Source organism: Petromyzon marinus, chromosome 21, assembly GCF_048934315.1.
Source record: "Petromyzon marinus isolate PM22_M1 ecotype Great Lakes invasive population chromosome 21, UKy_Petmar_22M1.pri1.0, whole genome shotgun sequence".
Lineage (NCBI taxonomy): Eukaryota > Metazoa > Chordata > Hyperoartia > Petromyzontiformes > Petromyzontidae > Petromyzon > Petromyzon marinus.
In genome coordinates, this window is record NC_133687.1 from 11,899,404 (window position 1) to 11,918,253 (window position 18,850).

Genomic DNA, 18,850 nt, shown 5'->3' on the forward strand with positions numbered 1-18,850 from the left:
CACACGCACATAAAGAACTCCCGTATAGCCTTCACAAACTGTGGGGGGAAAGTGCTGTTAGCGAGTTCCACCGATAAAGGGGCAACATGGAAATACGAGGGGGGGGGGGTGGGGGGCCAGCACCACGCCCGGCCACCTTTGTCTCCCTAGCGGCGATGTTTACTAACACACCGCACCGGGTACTCGTTTAAGGCTGAGTCGACTTAGGGGAGGCCCGGTACCGGTTCAGACATTCGTCAACGATGTTGACCGTGAGCGAGAATCGAATTCGGTTCGCCGGCTTCGTAGCGCATTCCACGACACAACCGCTCCCCCACACACCCACACATCAACCCACAGACAGACAGACAGACAAAACAAAGACAAAGATCCCCCGTATAGCTTTAACAGGCTGTTGGGGCAAGTGCTGTTAGCGAGCACCTATGAAGGCCGTCACAGCACACGAGCGGGTGGGTGGCCAGCACCACGCCCGGCCGCCTTTGTCTCCCCAGTGGCGATGTTTACACATGTTTACACATCGCACCAGGTACTCATTTGAGGCTGAGTCGACCTACGGGAGGCCCAGGACCGGTTCAGATAATCGTCACTGGTGTTGGCCGTGAGCGGGAATCGAACCCGGGTCGCCAGGTTCATAGCGCAGCGCGCTATCCGCTACACTACCGCTCCCCACGCATTTGCACACACACACTCACACATAAACACACGTTCACACTTACACCCACTTGCACACACACACTCACACATAAACACACGTTCACACTTACACCCACACACACTCACACATAAATACACGTTCACACACACTCACACACACTCAGCATCACCGCCACCACCACCATCATCATTATCTCGACCCCGCCCAGTGGGCCGGCCGATTTAAAACCCTGCATCTCCCAAACACCGTCAGACAGACAGCCTTTCACTTCTCCCGCTCAGCCATCCATACACTCCGCTCACTCACCCACTCGCCACGCCACAGAATACAATGCCAGTGCCACTCTGTGCCTGCATTGGAATTCCAGCATAAGGTACATAAATAGATGGCGCATATAGAACACATCTCCGTGTAAACATTCAAAAATACATATTATACATTGTCTAGCTCTGCTGCACATTGTATACTGCACGAGATTATTTGTATTAATAGCCTGCATATCTGCCATTGCATCTGCGTGATAAAATTAGGTGACAAGCATTTAACAAGGTTCACTCAGACTCGTCTCTATTATAATTATGGTTAGCGAGCACCTATTAAGATCATCATCACCATCGCACACACGACCCTAAAAGCGTCTGTCGCACGCGTCCTATGCGACTCACACTTGTGCGCGCGACCCACACACACACGACACGCACACACACGTGCGCGCCCCACACACACACACACACGTGCGCGCGACCCACACACACACACACGTGCGCGCCCCACACACACACACACGTGCGCGCCCCACACACACACACGTGCGCGCTCCCCACACACACACACACGTGCGCGCTCCCCACACACACACACACGTGCGCGCCCCACACACACACACGACACACACACGACACACACGACACACACCTGCGCCGCAAGACGACAACGCAATGGGAGCGAGTGGAGCCCTCCTGGCTTGTTACCTGCTCGCCTCGGTGGCGACACCGCGCGTCGCTCGGGCCGCACCACGCCCGCCGCCCCGGCCCGCACGTGACTCCAGCCCTCACCTGGACAACGGCTGGGGGGGGCAGGTGCGACTGAGGCACCTGTACACGGCCAGCCGGAGCCACCCGGCCTGGGCGGCGCATCTGCGCTTGCGGGACGACGGCCGCGTGGACGGCGTGGAGAGGCAGAGCGAACACAGTGAGTGGAGGGTTGCGCTACGCGTGGGTGGGTGGGTGAGTGAGTGGGGGGGTTTGTGTGTTGGTTTGTGTGGTGAGAGTGTAGTGTGTGTGAGTGTTGGTGTGTGTTGGTGTGTGTGGTGTGTGTTTGTGTGTGGGGTGTGTGGGGTGTGTGTGTGTTGGTGTGGGCAAGGTCCCATCGGTGAGCTCCTCCGGCAGGCAAGGCTGCGTTGGCTGGGTCATGTAGCCCGCATGCCCAGCCACCGCATGCCGAAACAGCTTTTGTTCGGCCGGATCGAGGGGGGTAAACGGGCGCGGCACGGGCTAGAGAAGAGATGGAGTGATGTGGTACAGGAGGACGTGGAGCTGAGTGGACTTGCCGATGACTGGTACCAGCGGTGTCAAGATCGGCCTCTGTGGAGGAGGCTCGTGAAGGACGCTACTGGGCAGTTGGAGGCAGTCGCCCTCCAACAACAACGGAGGGCGGAGGAGCGACGCTCACAACAACGAGCGGAGCGCCGGGTGGCTAAAGCACAGCAGGTTGGCACAGTAGGGGGCACAGGTGGTGCATCAGCCAGTCATCTCAGTCAGTCGGCCCGTGGCACCTGGGTCTGCCCCGTGACCTCCTGCCCGCGGGCGTTCGAAACTTCACGTGGCCTCAAGGTGCGCATGGCCTGGCACAAGCGTCGTGGTGAATGGCGGTTGTTGTTGTGTGTGTGGTGAGAGTGTAGTGTGTGTGAGAATGTGTGTTGGTGTGTGTGGTGAGAGTGTTGTATGTGTGGGGAGTGTGTGGGTGTGTGGTGCTGGCCACCCACCCCCTCGTGTGCCGTGCCGGCCTTCATAGGTGCTCGCTAACGGCACTTGCCCCTACAGCCTGGTACACGCTATACGGGGGGTCTTTGTCTTTGTGCGTGTATGTATGTATGTATGGCGACGCTCATAACAACGAGCGGAGCGCCGGGTGGTTAAAGCACAGCACGTTGGCAAAATAGGGGGTACAGGTGGTGCATCAGCCACTCATCTCGGTCGTCTCAGTCAGTCGACCCGTGGCACCTGCTGGGTCTGCCCCGTGACCTCCTGCCAGCGGGCGTTCGACACTTCACGTGGCCTCAACGTGCACCTAGCCTGGCACAAGCGTCGTGGTAACGTCACCGCCACTTAGTGGCGAATGGCGGTTGTTGTTGGTGGTGAGTGTGGTGAGTGTGTAGTGTGTGTGGTGAGTGTGTGTATGGTGAGTGTGTGTGGTGAGTGTGTAATATGTGGTGAGTATGTATGTGTGGTGAGTGTGTAGTGTGTGTGGTGAGTGTGTGTTTGTATGGTGAGTGTGTGTGGTGAGTGTGTAATATGTGGTGAGTATGTATGTGTGGTGAGTGTGTAGTGTGTCTGTGTATGGTGTGTGTGGTGTGAGTGTGTGTGTGGTGTGAGTGTGTGTATGGTGAGTGTGTAGTGTGTGTGCGTGGTGTGAGTGTGTGTATGGTGTGTGTGTGTGTCTGTATATGGTGAGTGTGTGTGTGGTGTGAGTGTGTGTGGTGAGTGTGTGTGTGGTGAGTTTGTGTGGTGAGTATGCACATAGTGGGTGTGGTTTGTGTTGCATGTGTCGTGTGTGTAGTTTTATCAATTGAAAACTCATATCTTAACAACTGCTGTTTGTGTCTACCTCGTTGTCCTTCCCCCGCACGTCGGATTAGCACGGTTGGCTACGTACGGTGCGGAAAAAGTTCAACGCATGTGTGTGGTGTGTTGATCAGTGTGTATGTACTCTAGATGTAGCTGCGTGTGTGTGTGTGTGCAATTGTCCTTGTGTGTATGCACTATGTATGTGTGTGTTTGGCAAATGTGTATTGTGTATATGATTATGTGTGTACATGGGTGAGTGTGTGTATGTGTTGAATTAAAAACATTTAGGCTGACATGCCTACGATCCATCCTGGGTTTAACCAGGATGGATTGTGTGAGGAGCTCACAAACCCTTGACAGATCTGGGCAAAGTCCCATCGGTCAGCTCCTCTGGCAGGCAAGGCTGCGTTGGCTGGGTCATGTAGCCCGCATGCCCAGCCACCGCATGCCGAAACAGCTTTTGTTCGGCCGGATAGTGGGGGCTAAACGGGCGCGGCACGGGCTGGAGAAGAGATGGAGTGATGTAGTATAGGAGAATGTGGAGCTGAGTGGACTTGCCGATGACTGGTACCAGCGGTATCAAGATCGGCCTCTGTGGAGGAGGCACGTGAAGGACGCTACTGGGCAGTTGGAGGTAGTCGCCCTCCAACAACAACGGAGGGCGCAGGAGCGACGCTCACAGCAACGAGCGAAGCGCTGGGTAACTAAAGCACAGCAAGTTGGCACAGTAGGGGGCACGGGTGGTGCATCAGCCAGTCGTCTCAATCAGTCGACCCGTGGCACCTGGGTCTGCCCCGTGACCTCCTGCTAGCGGGCGTTCGACAGATAACCGTGTCTGTTGACGCTCGGGGTGCAACTGATCGCCGGAGCCTCCGTTGTGTACGTTTCTGCAAAGTGAAAAAAAAAATTGGACGGCGAATGGTTTTCAAAAAGTAATTTGCCCGAGCGAAACAAATTTTGCTCGAGGAATTTAATTTAATTTCACGTGTCAACGTGTCATCTTCATTCTACCACCGTACGGTTTGTTGTATTTGGTACGGACTTCCGTTCGCTTCGTCGATAGAGCGTCGCCTTTTTTTACGCGATTGCTCATGGCCATGTCGGCGACCCGGTTCACCTTTGTGGGTGACACCCCTAGCGTGAGATCTCGAGTTCTCGCCTGGTTAAACAAAGTAGACCCCGGATACCTGGACCATCATCTTCAGTCACTTTGTGCGTCCCTGCAGCTTAAACCTTGTTCCATGGGGGCGGGGCACACAAAAGACTCCGGGGGGGGGGGCGGGAGGGGGGGAGTGCACGAGACGGCCGACGCTACAACCAACTTCTCGGCACCAAGATCAGCCCACGGTGTCCGTCAGCCCTCACTCCCGTGGCGTGACGCGGACCCTAAGGATGTTTAACAACATTCAAAAGAGTCTCCCACTTACGTGAGTGACGCTCGGACCCCCCCCCCCCGCCTCGTCCCTTAATGTTTGATTAGTTGGAGGGGGGGGGGCTCCTAAACAACCCCGCTCCAATCGTCGCCTGCTCCCCGTGCCAACGATCTGACCCCGACGGGAAAAGGATCACGGCACAAACACGGCAGAAGCAGCGGCGGCAGCAGCGCCCTGACTCCCAATGCGCGCCAGCCCCTGGCCTAGTGCTGACTGCCAACAACAACAACGACAACGACGAGGACGGAGTGCCGTGTGGCCCTCTCGCGAGTGCGGCGCACGAGTAGGGCGGTCAGTGGCACGCGACGGGAGGAGACGGGTGGTGGGCTGAGTGGGTGAGCGGATGACACGCACGGGCACGAGGGCAGAGAGAGAGAGAGAGATGGAGCGCTGCGAGGATTCAAAGTGCGCCATCGTCATCATCTTCTTCAGCAGCAGCAGCCGTGGTCAATCCACTGCTGGTTGAAGGCCTTCATCTCCACCAAGCCGCCGAGGCCTCTCACGATCCTGGGGATGTAGCGATACACCCATCGGCTGCTGGCGATACACGAGCAGCCGATGTCATCATCATCGGCTCCATCTCCTACCGGTGGACGTGCTCTGGGACGCGTTCAATTACATTCCCTGGCTGTCACTCCATTCGTGAATCTCGACCACCCGCCATCATCATCGTCGTCGCCTTCCCTTCTGGCCGTGACGCGTTCTGCCCGGGCCCACACGTGGCCTCCCTTAACGGTTATGGAAGACCCCCCCCCCCCCCCATTAACCGGCGTTATTTCTCCAAATCCGCACGTCTCCTCTCGCTGTCTCCCAGTGTCGTGGGTCTCTCTCTCTCTCCCTGCTCTCCCTGCGCTTCTTTGCACACTTTTCAACGTTTTGTTCCACGTTTGGTTGTTGGTGTCTTTTTTCCACTGTCAGTGGGGGGGGGGCGGGGGGCGGGCAGGGGTGGGGGTTTTAGGTGGTGAGGAACCCGGCCAATCGCGGGGCTGCCAAAAAAAAAGAAACACAAATCCTCGCTGCTAAAAAAAAAGTACTCGTTTGAACGTTGCTATGTTGGGTTGGTACCGTCCTTTCTGTTTTCAGTTTCAGTTTATTTATTTTGGTATAGCCCTGTGAGCCATTCGGCTCTTGAATCGGGTGCATCCACAACAAACAAAAAACAAAAACACGAACAAGAAAAACATCTTCAAGTGACTCTGTCTGACTGTGCAAACAGAAAATCCATGAAAAAAAAACCAGAAAAATATTCCTGAAAAAAGCACCGTACACCGAGGCTGTGTGCAAACAAATCCCAGTGGGATGCAAGTCGGACAACAACAACCACAAGAAAACTTAGATTAAGGCCGTCAGTCTAACTCCGTACTACAACAAAACAAACATGTCCAAACCAAAAAAACGTTTTCGAAATCGGCCTGACCCTACTTCAATATAACCAAGTCCCTAATCGCGAGCACATGCCCGTCGCGTTATATAATAATGGTGAATAACGTGCAGCCAACGCAATAAACGCGTGGCGGGCGGCGATGGAATGCTGCGATCTCTTGCCGTGACAGTCCGTGGCACGGACCTCGGCGGTGTAAATTCCAAGAAAATTTTAAAAAATGTGACAGTCGTTCTAAAATCAGAACCCAGTTAAATTCGGCCGGACAGCCGGTGGCTGGCTTTCTAAACCCGCGGCCCCCGTTACCACTCAGAATCAGAATATTTATTTTATACTGGAGGAATCCGATGAGCTATAAAGCTCTTTTATTCCAGTAGGGAGCACGGGATAAGAAAGTTACAACGACAAACAAAACAAAAACACGATCGTGGTGTAAAAGTTCAGCAAAGGCAAACAAAAGAATCCAAACACATACAAACACCGACAAACACAACGCCACCATTCCCCATCATCCGACCAGGGCAGAGCCCACGAAAGGTATCAGCTTATTTTTCAGCAACGACCCGGCCACCACCAATGACAGCTCACCAAAGTGGCCCCATCATTTGGGACGTTCGGAGCAGCACAAATCGTTGCGATGCAAGAGAGAGCCCCGTCTCGTCTAGCTCGAGGTCTCCAGCTGCGGCCTTAACAGGAGCTCGCTAACACGTCTTGCCCCAACAATTTGTTAAGGGATATACGGGGGTGGGGGGGGGGTGGCGATCTTTGTCTGTGTTGTGTGTGGGGGTGAGTATCTGTTAGTCTCTCTGTGTGAGTGTGTGTGTGCGTGTATGCGTTACAAACGAACTGTGTATGACATTGTGAGAGTGTTGTGAGTCTGCACGTGTGAGTGGTATTGGCCGACTGTACCCACTGTTGGCACGGTAGGAACGCAGGTGGTGCATGCATCTCAGTCAGTCAACCCTTGGTTACCCGGGTCTGTTCCGTGACTTCCTGCCAGCAGCGAGTCTTTAACACTTCCAGTGACCTCGGGGTACGCCGAGCCTGTCCCAGGCGCCGTGGTGACGTAACCGCCACTTTGTGGCGTATGGAAGTTGTTGCGTAGACCCTGGCGCCTGTGTGTGTGTGGAGTTTGCATCTTCTCCCTGCGGTCACGTGGATTTTTCTCCGGGTCCTCCGGGTTTTCCCTCCAGAAGCGCGCGTTTAGAGTATTTGACTGCTATGAATTTCCACGCGATAGGCCACTACGCTGAGCTATCATTTGTGGTGACCAGGTCGCTTCTGAAACATGGCTCAGTGGACCTTACCTGGTAAAAAAAAAAAAAAATCATATACTTAGTTGAATAGCTATCGTAACAAGTGCTCGCTAACGGCACTTTGCCCCACAAGGCCACACTGGGCATCTTTGTCTCTGCGGTGTCGCTCTTCCACGGGACGGGGGCCTTCCCTAAACGCCGCCTGCCGTCGCCTTTCGCCAGGTCTGCTGGAGATCAAGGCGGTGTCTCGTGGTGTGGTGGTCATGAGGGGGCTCAAGTCTCGCCGCTACCTCTGCATGGACCCGAAGGGCAGGCTCTACGGGCAGGTGAGCGGGCGAGACTCGCAACACGCCACGGGCCCGCCGGTCCGTGGTGGCGCAATTGTCGCGAAAGTTTCGCGGATGGGAGTGTTTGAAGCGGCGAGTGTCCGCTCCGGGAACCGGACCGTTCCAGTAGCCGTGGGTGTTAGCCCCGGAGACTCGACGCGCGACGCATGAAGCCTTCGTCTCGACCTGTGCAGATGCCCTGCCACAGTCGGCGCCCGAGGCTCTGTATGCGCACAGAGACGCACACTCGCCCACGCACTCGCGCACCCAACACACACATACACAGAGACCAATAGACTGGCATGGAGACCCAACACACACATACACAGAGACCAATAGACTGGCATGGAGACCCAACACACACATACACAGAGACCAATAGACTCACATAGAGACCCAACACACACCTACACAGAGACCAATAGACTCACATAGAGACCCAACACACACCCACACAGAGACCAATAGACTGACATAGAGACCCAACACACACCCACACAGAGACCAATAGACTCACATAGAGACCCAACACACACCTACACAGAGACCAATAGACTGGCATAGAGACCCAACACACACTTACACAGAGACCAATAGACTCACATAGAGACCCAACACACACCTACACAGAGACCAATAGACTCACATAGAGACCCAACACACACCTACACAGAGACAAATAGACTGGCATAGAGACCCAACACACACCTACACAGAGACCAATAGACTCACATAGAGACCCAACACACACCCACACAGAGACCAATAGTCTGGCATAGAGACCCAACACACACCTACACAGAGACCAATAGACTGGCATAGAGACCCAACACACACCCACACAGAGACCAATAGACTGGCATAGAGACCCAACACACACCCACACATAGACCAATAGACTCAAATAGAGACCCAACACACACCTACACAGAGACCAATAGACTGGCATAGAGACCCAACACACACCCACACAGAGACCAATAGACTGACATAGAGACCCAACACACACCTACACAGAGACCAATAGACTCGCATAAAGACCCAACACACACCTACACAGAGACCAATAGACTGGCATAGAGACCCAACGCACACCTACACAGAGACCAATACTCACATAGAGACCCAACGCACACCCACACAGAGACCAATAGACTCGCATAGAGACCCAACACACACCTACACAGAGACCAATAGACTCGCATAGAGACCCAACACACACCCACACAGAGACCTAGAGACTGGCATAGAGACCCAACACACACCCACACAGAGACCAATAAACTGGCATAGAGACCCAAGACACACCTACACAGAGACTAATAGACTGGCATAGAGACCCAACACACACCTACACAGAGACCAATAGACTGGCATAGAGACCCAACACACACCTACACAGAGACCAATAGACTCACATAGAGACCCAACACACACCTACACAGAGACCAATAGACTCACATAGAGACCCAACACACACCCACACAGAGACCAATAGACTGACATAGAGACCCAACACACACCCACACAGAGACCAATAGACTCACATAGAGACCCAACACACACCTACACAGAGACCAATAGACTGGCATAGAGACCCAACACACACTTACACAGAGACCAATAGACTCACATAGAGACCCAACACACACCTACACAGAGACCAATAGACTCACATAGAGACCCAACACACACCTACACAGAGACAAATAGACTGGCATAGAGACCCAACACACACCTACACAGAGACCAATAGACTCACATAGAGACCCAACACACACCCACACAGAGACCAATAGCCTGGCATAGAGACCCAACACACACCTACACAGAGACCAATAGACTGGCATAGAGACCCAACACACACCCACACAGAGACCAATAGACTGGCATAGAGACCCAACACACACCCACACAGAGACCAATAGACTCAAATAGAGACCCAACACACACCTACACAGAGACCAATAGACTGGCATAGAGACCCAACACACACCCACACAGAGACCAATAGACTGACATAGAGACCCAACACACACCTACACAGAGACCAATAGACTCGCATAAAGACCCAACACACACCTACACAGAGACCAATAGACTGTAATGGAGACCCAACACACACCCACACAGAGACCAATAGACTCACATAGAGATCCAACACACACCCACACAAGACCAATAGACTCGCATAGAGACCCAACCCACACCTACACAGAGACCAATAGACTCACATAGAGACCCAACACACACCTACACAGAGACCAATAGACTGGCATGGAGACCCAACACACACCCACACAGAGACCAATAGACTCACATAGAGACCCAACACACACCTACACAGAGACCAATAGACTCACATAGAGACCCAACACACACCTACACAGAGACCAATAGACTGGCATAGAGACCCAACAAACACCTACACAGAGACCAATAGACTCACATAGAGACCCAACACACCCACACAGAGACCAATAGACTGGCATAGAGACCCAACACACACCTACACAGAGACCAATAGACTCGCATAGAGACCCAACACACACCTACACAGAGACCAATAGACTCGCATAGAGACCCAACACACACCTACACAGAGACCAATAGACTCACATAGAGACCCAACACACACCCACACAGAGACCAATAGACTGGCATAGAGACCCAACACACACCCACACAGAGACCAATAGACTCACATAGAGACCCAACACACACCCACACAGAGACCAATAGAATGGCATAGAGACCCAACACACACCTACACAGAGACTAATAGACTCGCATAGAGACCCAACACACACCTACACAGAGACCAATAGACTTGCATAGAGACCCAACACACACCTACACAGAGACCAATAGACTCACATAGAGACCCAACACACACCTACACAGAGACCAATAGACTGGCATAGATAACCAACACACACCCACACAGAGACCAATAGACTGGCATAGAGACCCAACACACACCTACACAGAGACCAATAGACTCACATAGAGACCCAACACACACCCACACAGAGACCAATAGACTCACATAGAGACCCAACACACACCTACACAGAGACCAATAGACTGGCATAGATAACCAACACACACCTACACAGAGACCAATAGACTGGCATAGAGACCCAACACACACCTACACAGAGACCAATAGACTGGCATGGAGACCCAACACACACCTACACAGAGACCAATAGACTCACATCGAGACCCAACACACACCTACACAGAGACCAATAGACTCACATCGAGACCCAACACACACCTACACAGAGACCAATAGACTGGCATAGAGACCCAACACATACCTACACAGAGACCAATAGACTGGCATAGAGACCCAACACACACCCACACAGAGACCAATAGACTCGCATAGATACCCAACACACACCTACACAGAGACCAATAGACTCACATAGAGACCCAACACACCCACACAGAGACCAATAGACTCACATAGAGACCCAACACACCCACACAGAGACCAATAGACTCACATAGAGACCCAACACACACCTACACAGAGACCAATAGACTGGCATAGAGACCCAACACACCTACACAGAGACCAATAGACTGGCATAGAGACCCAACACACACCTACACAGAGACCAATAGACTGGCATAGAGACCCAACACACACCTACACAGAGACCAATAGACTGGCATAGAGACCCAACACACACCTACACAGAGGCCAACAGACTGACATAGAGACCCAACACACACCTACACAGAGACCAATAGACTCACATAGAGACCCAACACACACCCACACAGAGACCAATAGACTGGCATAGAGACCCAACACTCATCTACACAGAGACCAATAGACTCACATAGAGACCCAACACACACTTACACAGAGACCATTAGACTGGCATAGAGACCCAACACACACCCACACAGAGACCAATAGACTCACATAGAGATCCAACACACACCTACACAGAGACCAATACTCACATAGAGACCCAACACACACCCACACAGAGACCAATAGACTGACATAGAGACCCAACACACACCTACACAGAGACCAATAGACTCGCATAGAGACCCAACACACACCTACACAAAGACCAATAGACTGGCATAGAGACCCAACACACACCTACACAGAGACCAATAGATTCGCATAGAGACCCAACACACACCCACACAGAGACCAATAGACTCGCATAGAGACCCAACACACACCCACACAGAGACCTATATACTGGCATAGAGACCCAACACACACCCACACAGAGACCTATAGACTCGCATAGAGACCCAACACACACCCACACAGAGACCAATAGACTGGCATAGAGACCCAACACACACCCACACAGAGACCTATAGACTGGCATAGAGACCCAACACACACCCGCACAGAGACCTATAGATAGGCGTCTCTGGACATTCAGGAACTTGTATCGAGAGACCCATCGACTGGGGGACTCGGCGAGGAATTCCTCGGTAGCGGGGATTCGTGTGCGTGGTCTTGTTTTGTTTAAGTCTCATCTTTATTGCGCTCGGCTCTGTGCCGTGAGAAAGTTTGTTTCTGTCTTCCGCGAAAGTTGAGTCGCCCAGCCGGACTCCGTCACTCACGGGGGGCGAATGGGAAACGCGCGGCGCTCCACGCAAAGAGCCGAATGCTCTCCACCCCCCTGCCAGGGGTCACGACAGCGCCCTCATTATGGAGCTTTCCGCATAGGCGTCGATGTTTCTTTTTTTCAGAACGGGACCCGATTTCGAAATTCAAAAATATCGGCTACGATTTCTCACACACCCCCCCACCCAACCCCCACCCCCCCCCCAAAAAAAAAAAAGAAATGGAAAAACGAGCCGACCAGGATTTCAATTATTATTTTTTTAAATTCGCGTTTCATTCTCGTATCCATTCCGTGGGATTATGGTTAATTATCCGCCCTGTGTCAAGGACGGGGGCGGCGGGGGGTCCATAACGGCCGTGTCGGGAGACGCTCAGCCGACACCCCTAAAGCTCCCCGCGCTAGAGGTTCGAATCCCGCGATGCAATCCCGCAGCAGCCTCCGACGATCAGCACCGGATTCTCACGTGCGGCGAGCTCACAGCCCCGACCACCTTTGTCTCCCCCCCCCACCCCTCCCGCCAGGTGTCGTTCGACGAGGTGGACTGCACGTTCCGCGAGTCGCTGCTGCCTGACGGCTACAACCTCTACCGGGGCGGCACGCACCACGCCGTGGTGTCGCTCAGCGCCGTCGCTCCACGACACAGCCACCACCAACAACAACAACAACATCGCCAGCAGCAGCAGCCAAACCAGGAGCTGCCGATGGATCCACAGCAGCAGCAGCAGCACGAGTGGCCGCTCGCCCGCGGGCTACCGCCCCTGTCTCACTTCCTGCCGGTGGTGAACTCCGTGCCGCTCGAGGGCTCCGACTCCGGACTCCCGTGGCTCGAGGAGGCCGGTGCCGACATTCGCTCGCCAGACGAGGTGGCGCCGTTGACGAGGAGGGCGCACGAGCAGGAGGAGGAGGAGGAGGGTCGGAAGGGCTACGTCGATCTGCTGGATCCCCTGGGCATTCTGTCGTCCCGTACGAGCCGGTGGTCGTGGTGGTGATTGCGCGCTGGTGCGGAGAGGAGGAGGGCTGCTGGCGACCCCTGGCACCTGCTGGGTCTGCCCCGTGACCTCCCGCTGCCAGCGGGCGTTCGACACCGCACCTTTGCCTCAACGTGCACGTAGCCTGGCGCGAGAGCCGTGGTGACGTCCCCGCCGCTTAGTGGCGAATGGCGGTTGTTGTTGTTGGTGGTGGTGGTGGTAGCCACCGTAAAAAAAAACCCTCGCTGGTGGAGGCGCATTAATGGAACTTGGTTCGGCGAAGACTCAGAGGCTGAGTTGGGGAGACCCGGTTCGAGTCCGAGTGGTGGACGTGCGTGTAACCACCCGCGCAGGAGGAGATGGATCCGTGTGGGGCACAGCCGGACGACGTAGCCACTGCAGGCGTCAGCCTGTCTACCGCACGCTCGCGCGTCCGTGTTGCGAGTGCATGCGGGTGCGTGCGCGGGGAGCGGTGGCGCAGCGGTTAGCGCGCCGTGACGGCAGCGACAGACTCACAGGTGGACGAAGGGACGGGTGCCACCTGGTGGCTCTAGCGCCTTGCGCCACGAGAGCTCAGCCAGCCCGAGTTCGATTCCCGGTCACGGCCAACGCCGGTAAACAAAATATCTGAACCTGTTTCTGGGCCCTCTCCACCGTCCGCCTCCGAACACCACTCGGCATTTGTTGACTTTCACGCGTGCGGCGTGTGATGAACATCAGCACTGGGGGGGGTGTGAAGGGTGAAGAAGCAATTCGGTGTCTGTGTCGGAGCTGTTGGCATCGCGAGGCAAGGGAGCTCCGTGCTGGTACCGCCGCTTGCCCCTGCGTTGGACACGCGGAGGCAACACTCGCTGGCCAGATGTCTTCTCCTCCTCCTCCTCCTCTTCATCCTCTTTCTCCTCGTCCTCCCTGCTGCTGCCCAGCACACGGCTCAGCCGAGGGGGAGTCGTGGAGGAGTTCAATCCCGGCCTGAGGGGCCTGACGACCCAATGCCACTTCGGGGATGAGGCCCACAAAGCGAACCGTGCTGCACTTATCGCCACGAGCGGATTCGGGGCCGTTGGGGAAATTAATTGTGCGCGTGTGTGCGCGTGTGTGCACGTGTGTGTACGTGTGTGTGTGTGTATATAGCGATGGCGAGAAGCCAGTGGGGGTGAAGTATGGTCAGTCAACTGCCCCCCCCCCATACTCCCTCCCCCCATTAGCTGTGGGGGAGGCCCTCATCCAGCAGTGGATGAACAAAAGGATTGTAAATTATTATTTTTACTGTCGTCGCTGTTTATTATTCGTGTTGTTGTTGTGGTTGATGATGTCAAGAAGCCATACACGAGGGCGCGCGTATCCCTGTGGGGTTGATCGAGAGAGTGGCGCGTGCGTGGGTAGCGTAGCGGGGGCGAGCGCTACGCTCCACTACGACTCCCCGAGTTCGATTCCCGCTCACGGCCACCAACACCGCCAGCGACGATTGTCTGAACCGGGTCCCGGGCCTCTCCAGGGCTCGACTCAGCCTTCAAATGAGTACCCGGTGCGGTGTGCGAGTATCACAACGGCGGGCAGGCAAAAGCGGCCGGGCGTTGTGCCGATCACCGCACCTCGTGTGGCCCTTCCTCGAACAGCGCTTGCCTGGCCCCAACATTCTGTTAGAAGGCTACACGGGGGTGGGGAGCTTCGTCTTGTTTTTCTTGTCAGGCGCCGAGTGCCCGTGCGATTGACGGCAGAGAGCAGGGGTGGGGAACCTTTCTTCTGCCAAGGGCCATTTGGATATTTATAACATCACTCGCGGGCCGTACAACATGATCAACTTAAAACATTAGCCTTGTTATAATTGGTCAAACATTTAATTAACTCGCCCCTAATGCGATGGCTGGAACTGCTTCTCTTTGGTGAGGCGTGTGGTGATGATGTTAGCTGGTATTGATGATGTTGCTACTCGCAACTGCTTTTCCAGGTTTGCTCCTTGATTTAGTGAATTTCGAGTCCCGCCTGCGGCTGCCTTGGCAGGGCCAGAGACCCAAATGATTTCGCGGTGCCTTACACGGCCCGCGGGCCGGACGTTCCCCACCCTTGCCAGAGGGCCTGCCCCCTTCTCCTCGACACGTGCTGCGTTGCCACACAGAGAGCCATGCCAAGTCTGCAGGAATGTCATCTGGATTCGTATAGTGGAGTGATACGACAATTAGATTCACGGCGGATGATGGACTCGCGACAGTGTAGGACTGTGGAGTGATATTTATGGGTACGTTGTACTGTCAGAAAATGGTTTGCAAACATCGATGTGAATTACATAACAGAGCAACGACGAGCGGCCACGTGCACGCATGCGCCCACATATAGCGACACAGACACGACATTGCAGCCACGTGTACACGCATACGGAGGTGCACACCTCGGTACAATTACAGCTTAAACACAACGCACAGACACGCAAACACACACAAAGACAAAGACCCCCCCCCCCCGTATAGCCTTAACAGACTGTAGGGGCAAGTGCTGTTAGCGAGCACCTATTAAGGCCGGAACGGCACACGAGGGGGTGGGTGGCCAGCAACACGCCCGACCGCCTTTGTCTCCCCAGTGGCGATGTTTACACACCGCACCAGGTTCTCATTTGATGCTGAGTCGACCTAGGGGAGGCCCAGGACCGGTTCAGATAATCGTCACTGGGTGTTGGCCGTGAGCGGGAATCGAACTGGGGACGTCGGGTTCGTAGCGCAGCGCCCTGATCGCTGCCCACTAAGTGGCGGTGACGTCACCACGACGCTTGTGCCAGGCCATGTGCACCTTGAGGCCACGTGAAGTGTCGAACGCCCGCTGGCAGGAGGTCACAGGGCAGACCCAGGTGCCACGGGTCGACTGACTGAGATGACTGGCTGATGCACCACCTGTGCCCCCTACTGTGCCAACCTGCTGTGCTTTAGCCACCCGGCGCTCCGCTCGTTGTTGTGAGCGTCGCTCCTTCGCCCTCCGTTGTTGTAGGAGGGCGACTGCTTCCAACTGCCCAGTAGCAGCGTCCTTCACGAGCCTCCTCCACAGAGGCCGATCTTGACACCGCTGGTACCAGTCATCGGCAAGTCCACTCACTAACACACACACTAACGCACACCACACACACTAACACACACAGGCAGGTGGGGGGGCAGAATAACGCGTCTTACAATCCGCAGAACAATGGAACAATGTTGTGATTTTGAGACTTTACAACACACACCTTTGTGTAGATCGCCATGGACGTTGGCCTCTGCTTCCACTTAACCGGTACTATCAGTAAGGCGCTTCCAGGTTTAACCGTAGTCGGCCGATGATTTGTAGTTGTGATAAGCAGCAGTGGTGGACAGCTTCATGGCAAAGGAGCGTTCTACACATAGATAGCTGTAGGTACATAGTCAGTGGTAGGTACATTGTCAGTGATAGGTACATACAGAGTGGTAGGTACAGAGTGAGTTGTAGGTACATAAAGAGTTGTAGGTATATTTATTGTTAAATTATTTGTTTGATGTATCGTAACAGTTTTGTATCGCCCTCTGTATAACTTATTTTTCGCTATTTATATTTGACCGAGCATGTAACGTTTGTGCACGTCGCGTATCACGTACCGCGAACTTCTCCACATTCGCCAACAACACTGTGGGCCCTTAAAACAAAATACAATAAACGTAGCGTCGGCGACGTTTCGGGTAATTGCCCTTCTTCAAAGTTGTATTTTATTTTTTAAATAAAAAATATATTGTTCAGTCGGTCCATTCGTGCTTTGTGCACCGCTGGCGATGGCCGAAGCGTCCGCCGGGTCCGCTGATGCTCTCTGCCCAAGGACCGCCAAACGCGAAATATTTCGGCACAAATTTTGGGGCAGAGGTCACCCTCGTGGCGTCGGCCCTCTGCGTCTCCGTGCGCGCGTACACACGAATACAAAGGCAAAGATCCCCCGTATAGTATTAACAGACTGTTGGGGCAAGTGCTGTCAGCGAGTACCTCTGAAGGCCAGAACGGCTCACGAGGGGGTGGGTGGCCAGCAACCACGCCCGGCCGCCTTTGTCTCCCCAGTGGCGATGTTTTTACGCACCGCACCAGGTACTCATTTGAGGCTGAGTCGACCTAGGGGAGGCCCAGGACCGGTTCAGATAATTGTCACTGTGGTGTTGGTCGCCAGGTTTGCAGCGCAGCGCGCTAACCGCTACACTGCCGCAGCCAAAGACAAAGATCCCCCGTATAGCCTTAACAGACTGTAGGGGGCAAGTGCTGTTAGTGAGCACCTATGAAAGCCGGCACGGCACACGAGAGGGTGGGTGGCCAACACCACCGCGTCCACACACAGACACACACACAGACACACACAGACAGACACACACACAGACACACACACAGACACAGACAGACACACAGACACACACACAGACACACACACAGACACACACACACACACAGACACACACACACAGCAACCACGTTCGCTCGGCCGCCTTTGTCTCCCCAGCGCCGACATTCCCACACTCACGCACCACAATTCAATTTAAGGCTGAGTCGACCCACGAGTAAGAGGCGCAGGCAAGGTGGCCAGCGACCACCACGCTCGGCCGCCTTTGTCTCCCCCCGTAGAACTGACGTTCACGCACACAACACACGTGCTAAACGCTTGGCGGGGGGGGGGGGGGGAATGACAGGACAGGTTCAGTTACCACTTGTCACCGATGTGACACACAAACACACACACACGAGATTTGGCCGAGAACAGGTTTCAAAGGAAGAGGGTATTTAGTTAAATCTAAAATTGCCCTGTTTGTGCCAATGGCTATGGGCAGCCTATAACCACAACACGCCTTGCTCCACGCACGCTCTCACACAAACCGCTGCAATTACTCCCCCCCACCCACCCACCACCCATCACCTTCAATTATCTTGCACCCCACCCAGGGACCTATTAGTGATAATTAAAACCCAGAGTGCTGTTCACACGGGGATGAGTGGGGCGCGGGGTGGGAGAGGAAGGGGGGCGGGGGGGGGGCTTAAGCCACAGAGGCAACCCTAATCCGAGCCTTGGGGGACGCCGCAACAGGGACGAGGAGAAGTCGTCTCGTGGGACGCACGTCGGGGAGAGCGACTCAGACGCGGGCTCATCGGGGCCGACGTTGCGTCGACAGCAAAGAGGAAAGGGAGGAACGCGCGCGCACGCACGCACGCCCGCGCGCGCGCGCACTTGAAGGTCGATGGCCCCCGTGTGGCCAAAGGCGGGCGGGCGGCGCGCTCGAAACGTCGCTTGCGGAGGTTGCGCGGTTCGAATCCGGGCGAGCGGCCCTGGTTAACGCCATGGTGTGAATTGGGCGAGCACGAGAGGCGCCCGGCTGCTTGGCTCGCAGAGGACGTCGACATTCGCACGGCGATTCGTTCGACGAAGAGCGGGGCTCACTGAGCGCCGGCTAAAAAAAAAT

At 54.7% G+C, this 18,850-nt stretch overlaps 1 protein-coding gene across 1 annotated transcript; it reads left to right on the plus strand.

Moving 5' to 3' along the window:
- Nucleotides 1-376: 376 nt before the first annotated feature.
- LOC116944386 (fibroblast growth factor 19-like) lies at nucleotides 377-17,158 on the plus strand. Its single transcript, XM_032957965.2, has 3 exons — nucleotides 377-1,846; nucleotides 7,734-7,837; nucleotides 12,981-17,158. Exons 1-3 carry the CDS (start codon nucleotides 1,594-1,596, stop codon nucleotides 13,446-13,448), a joined length of 825 nt encoding a protein of 274 aa, XP_032813856.2. The 5' UTR covers nucleotides 377-1,593; the 3' UTR covers nucleotides 13,449-17,158.
- The last annotated feature ends 1,692 nt before the right edge of the window (nucleotides 17,159-18,850 follow it).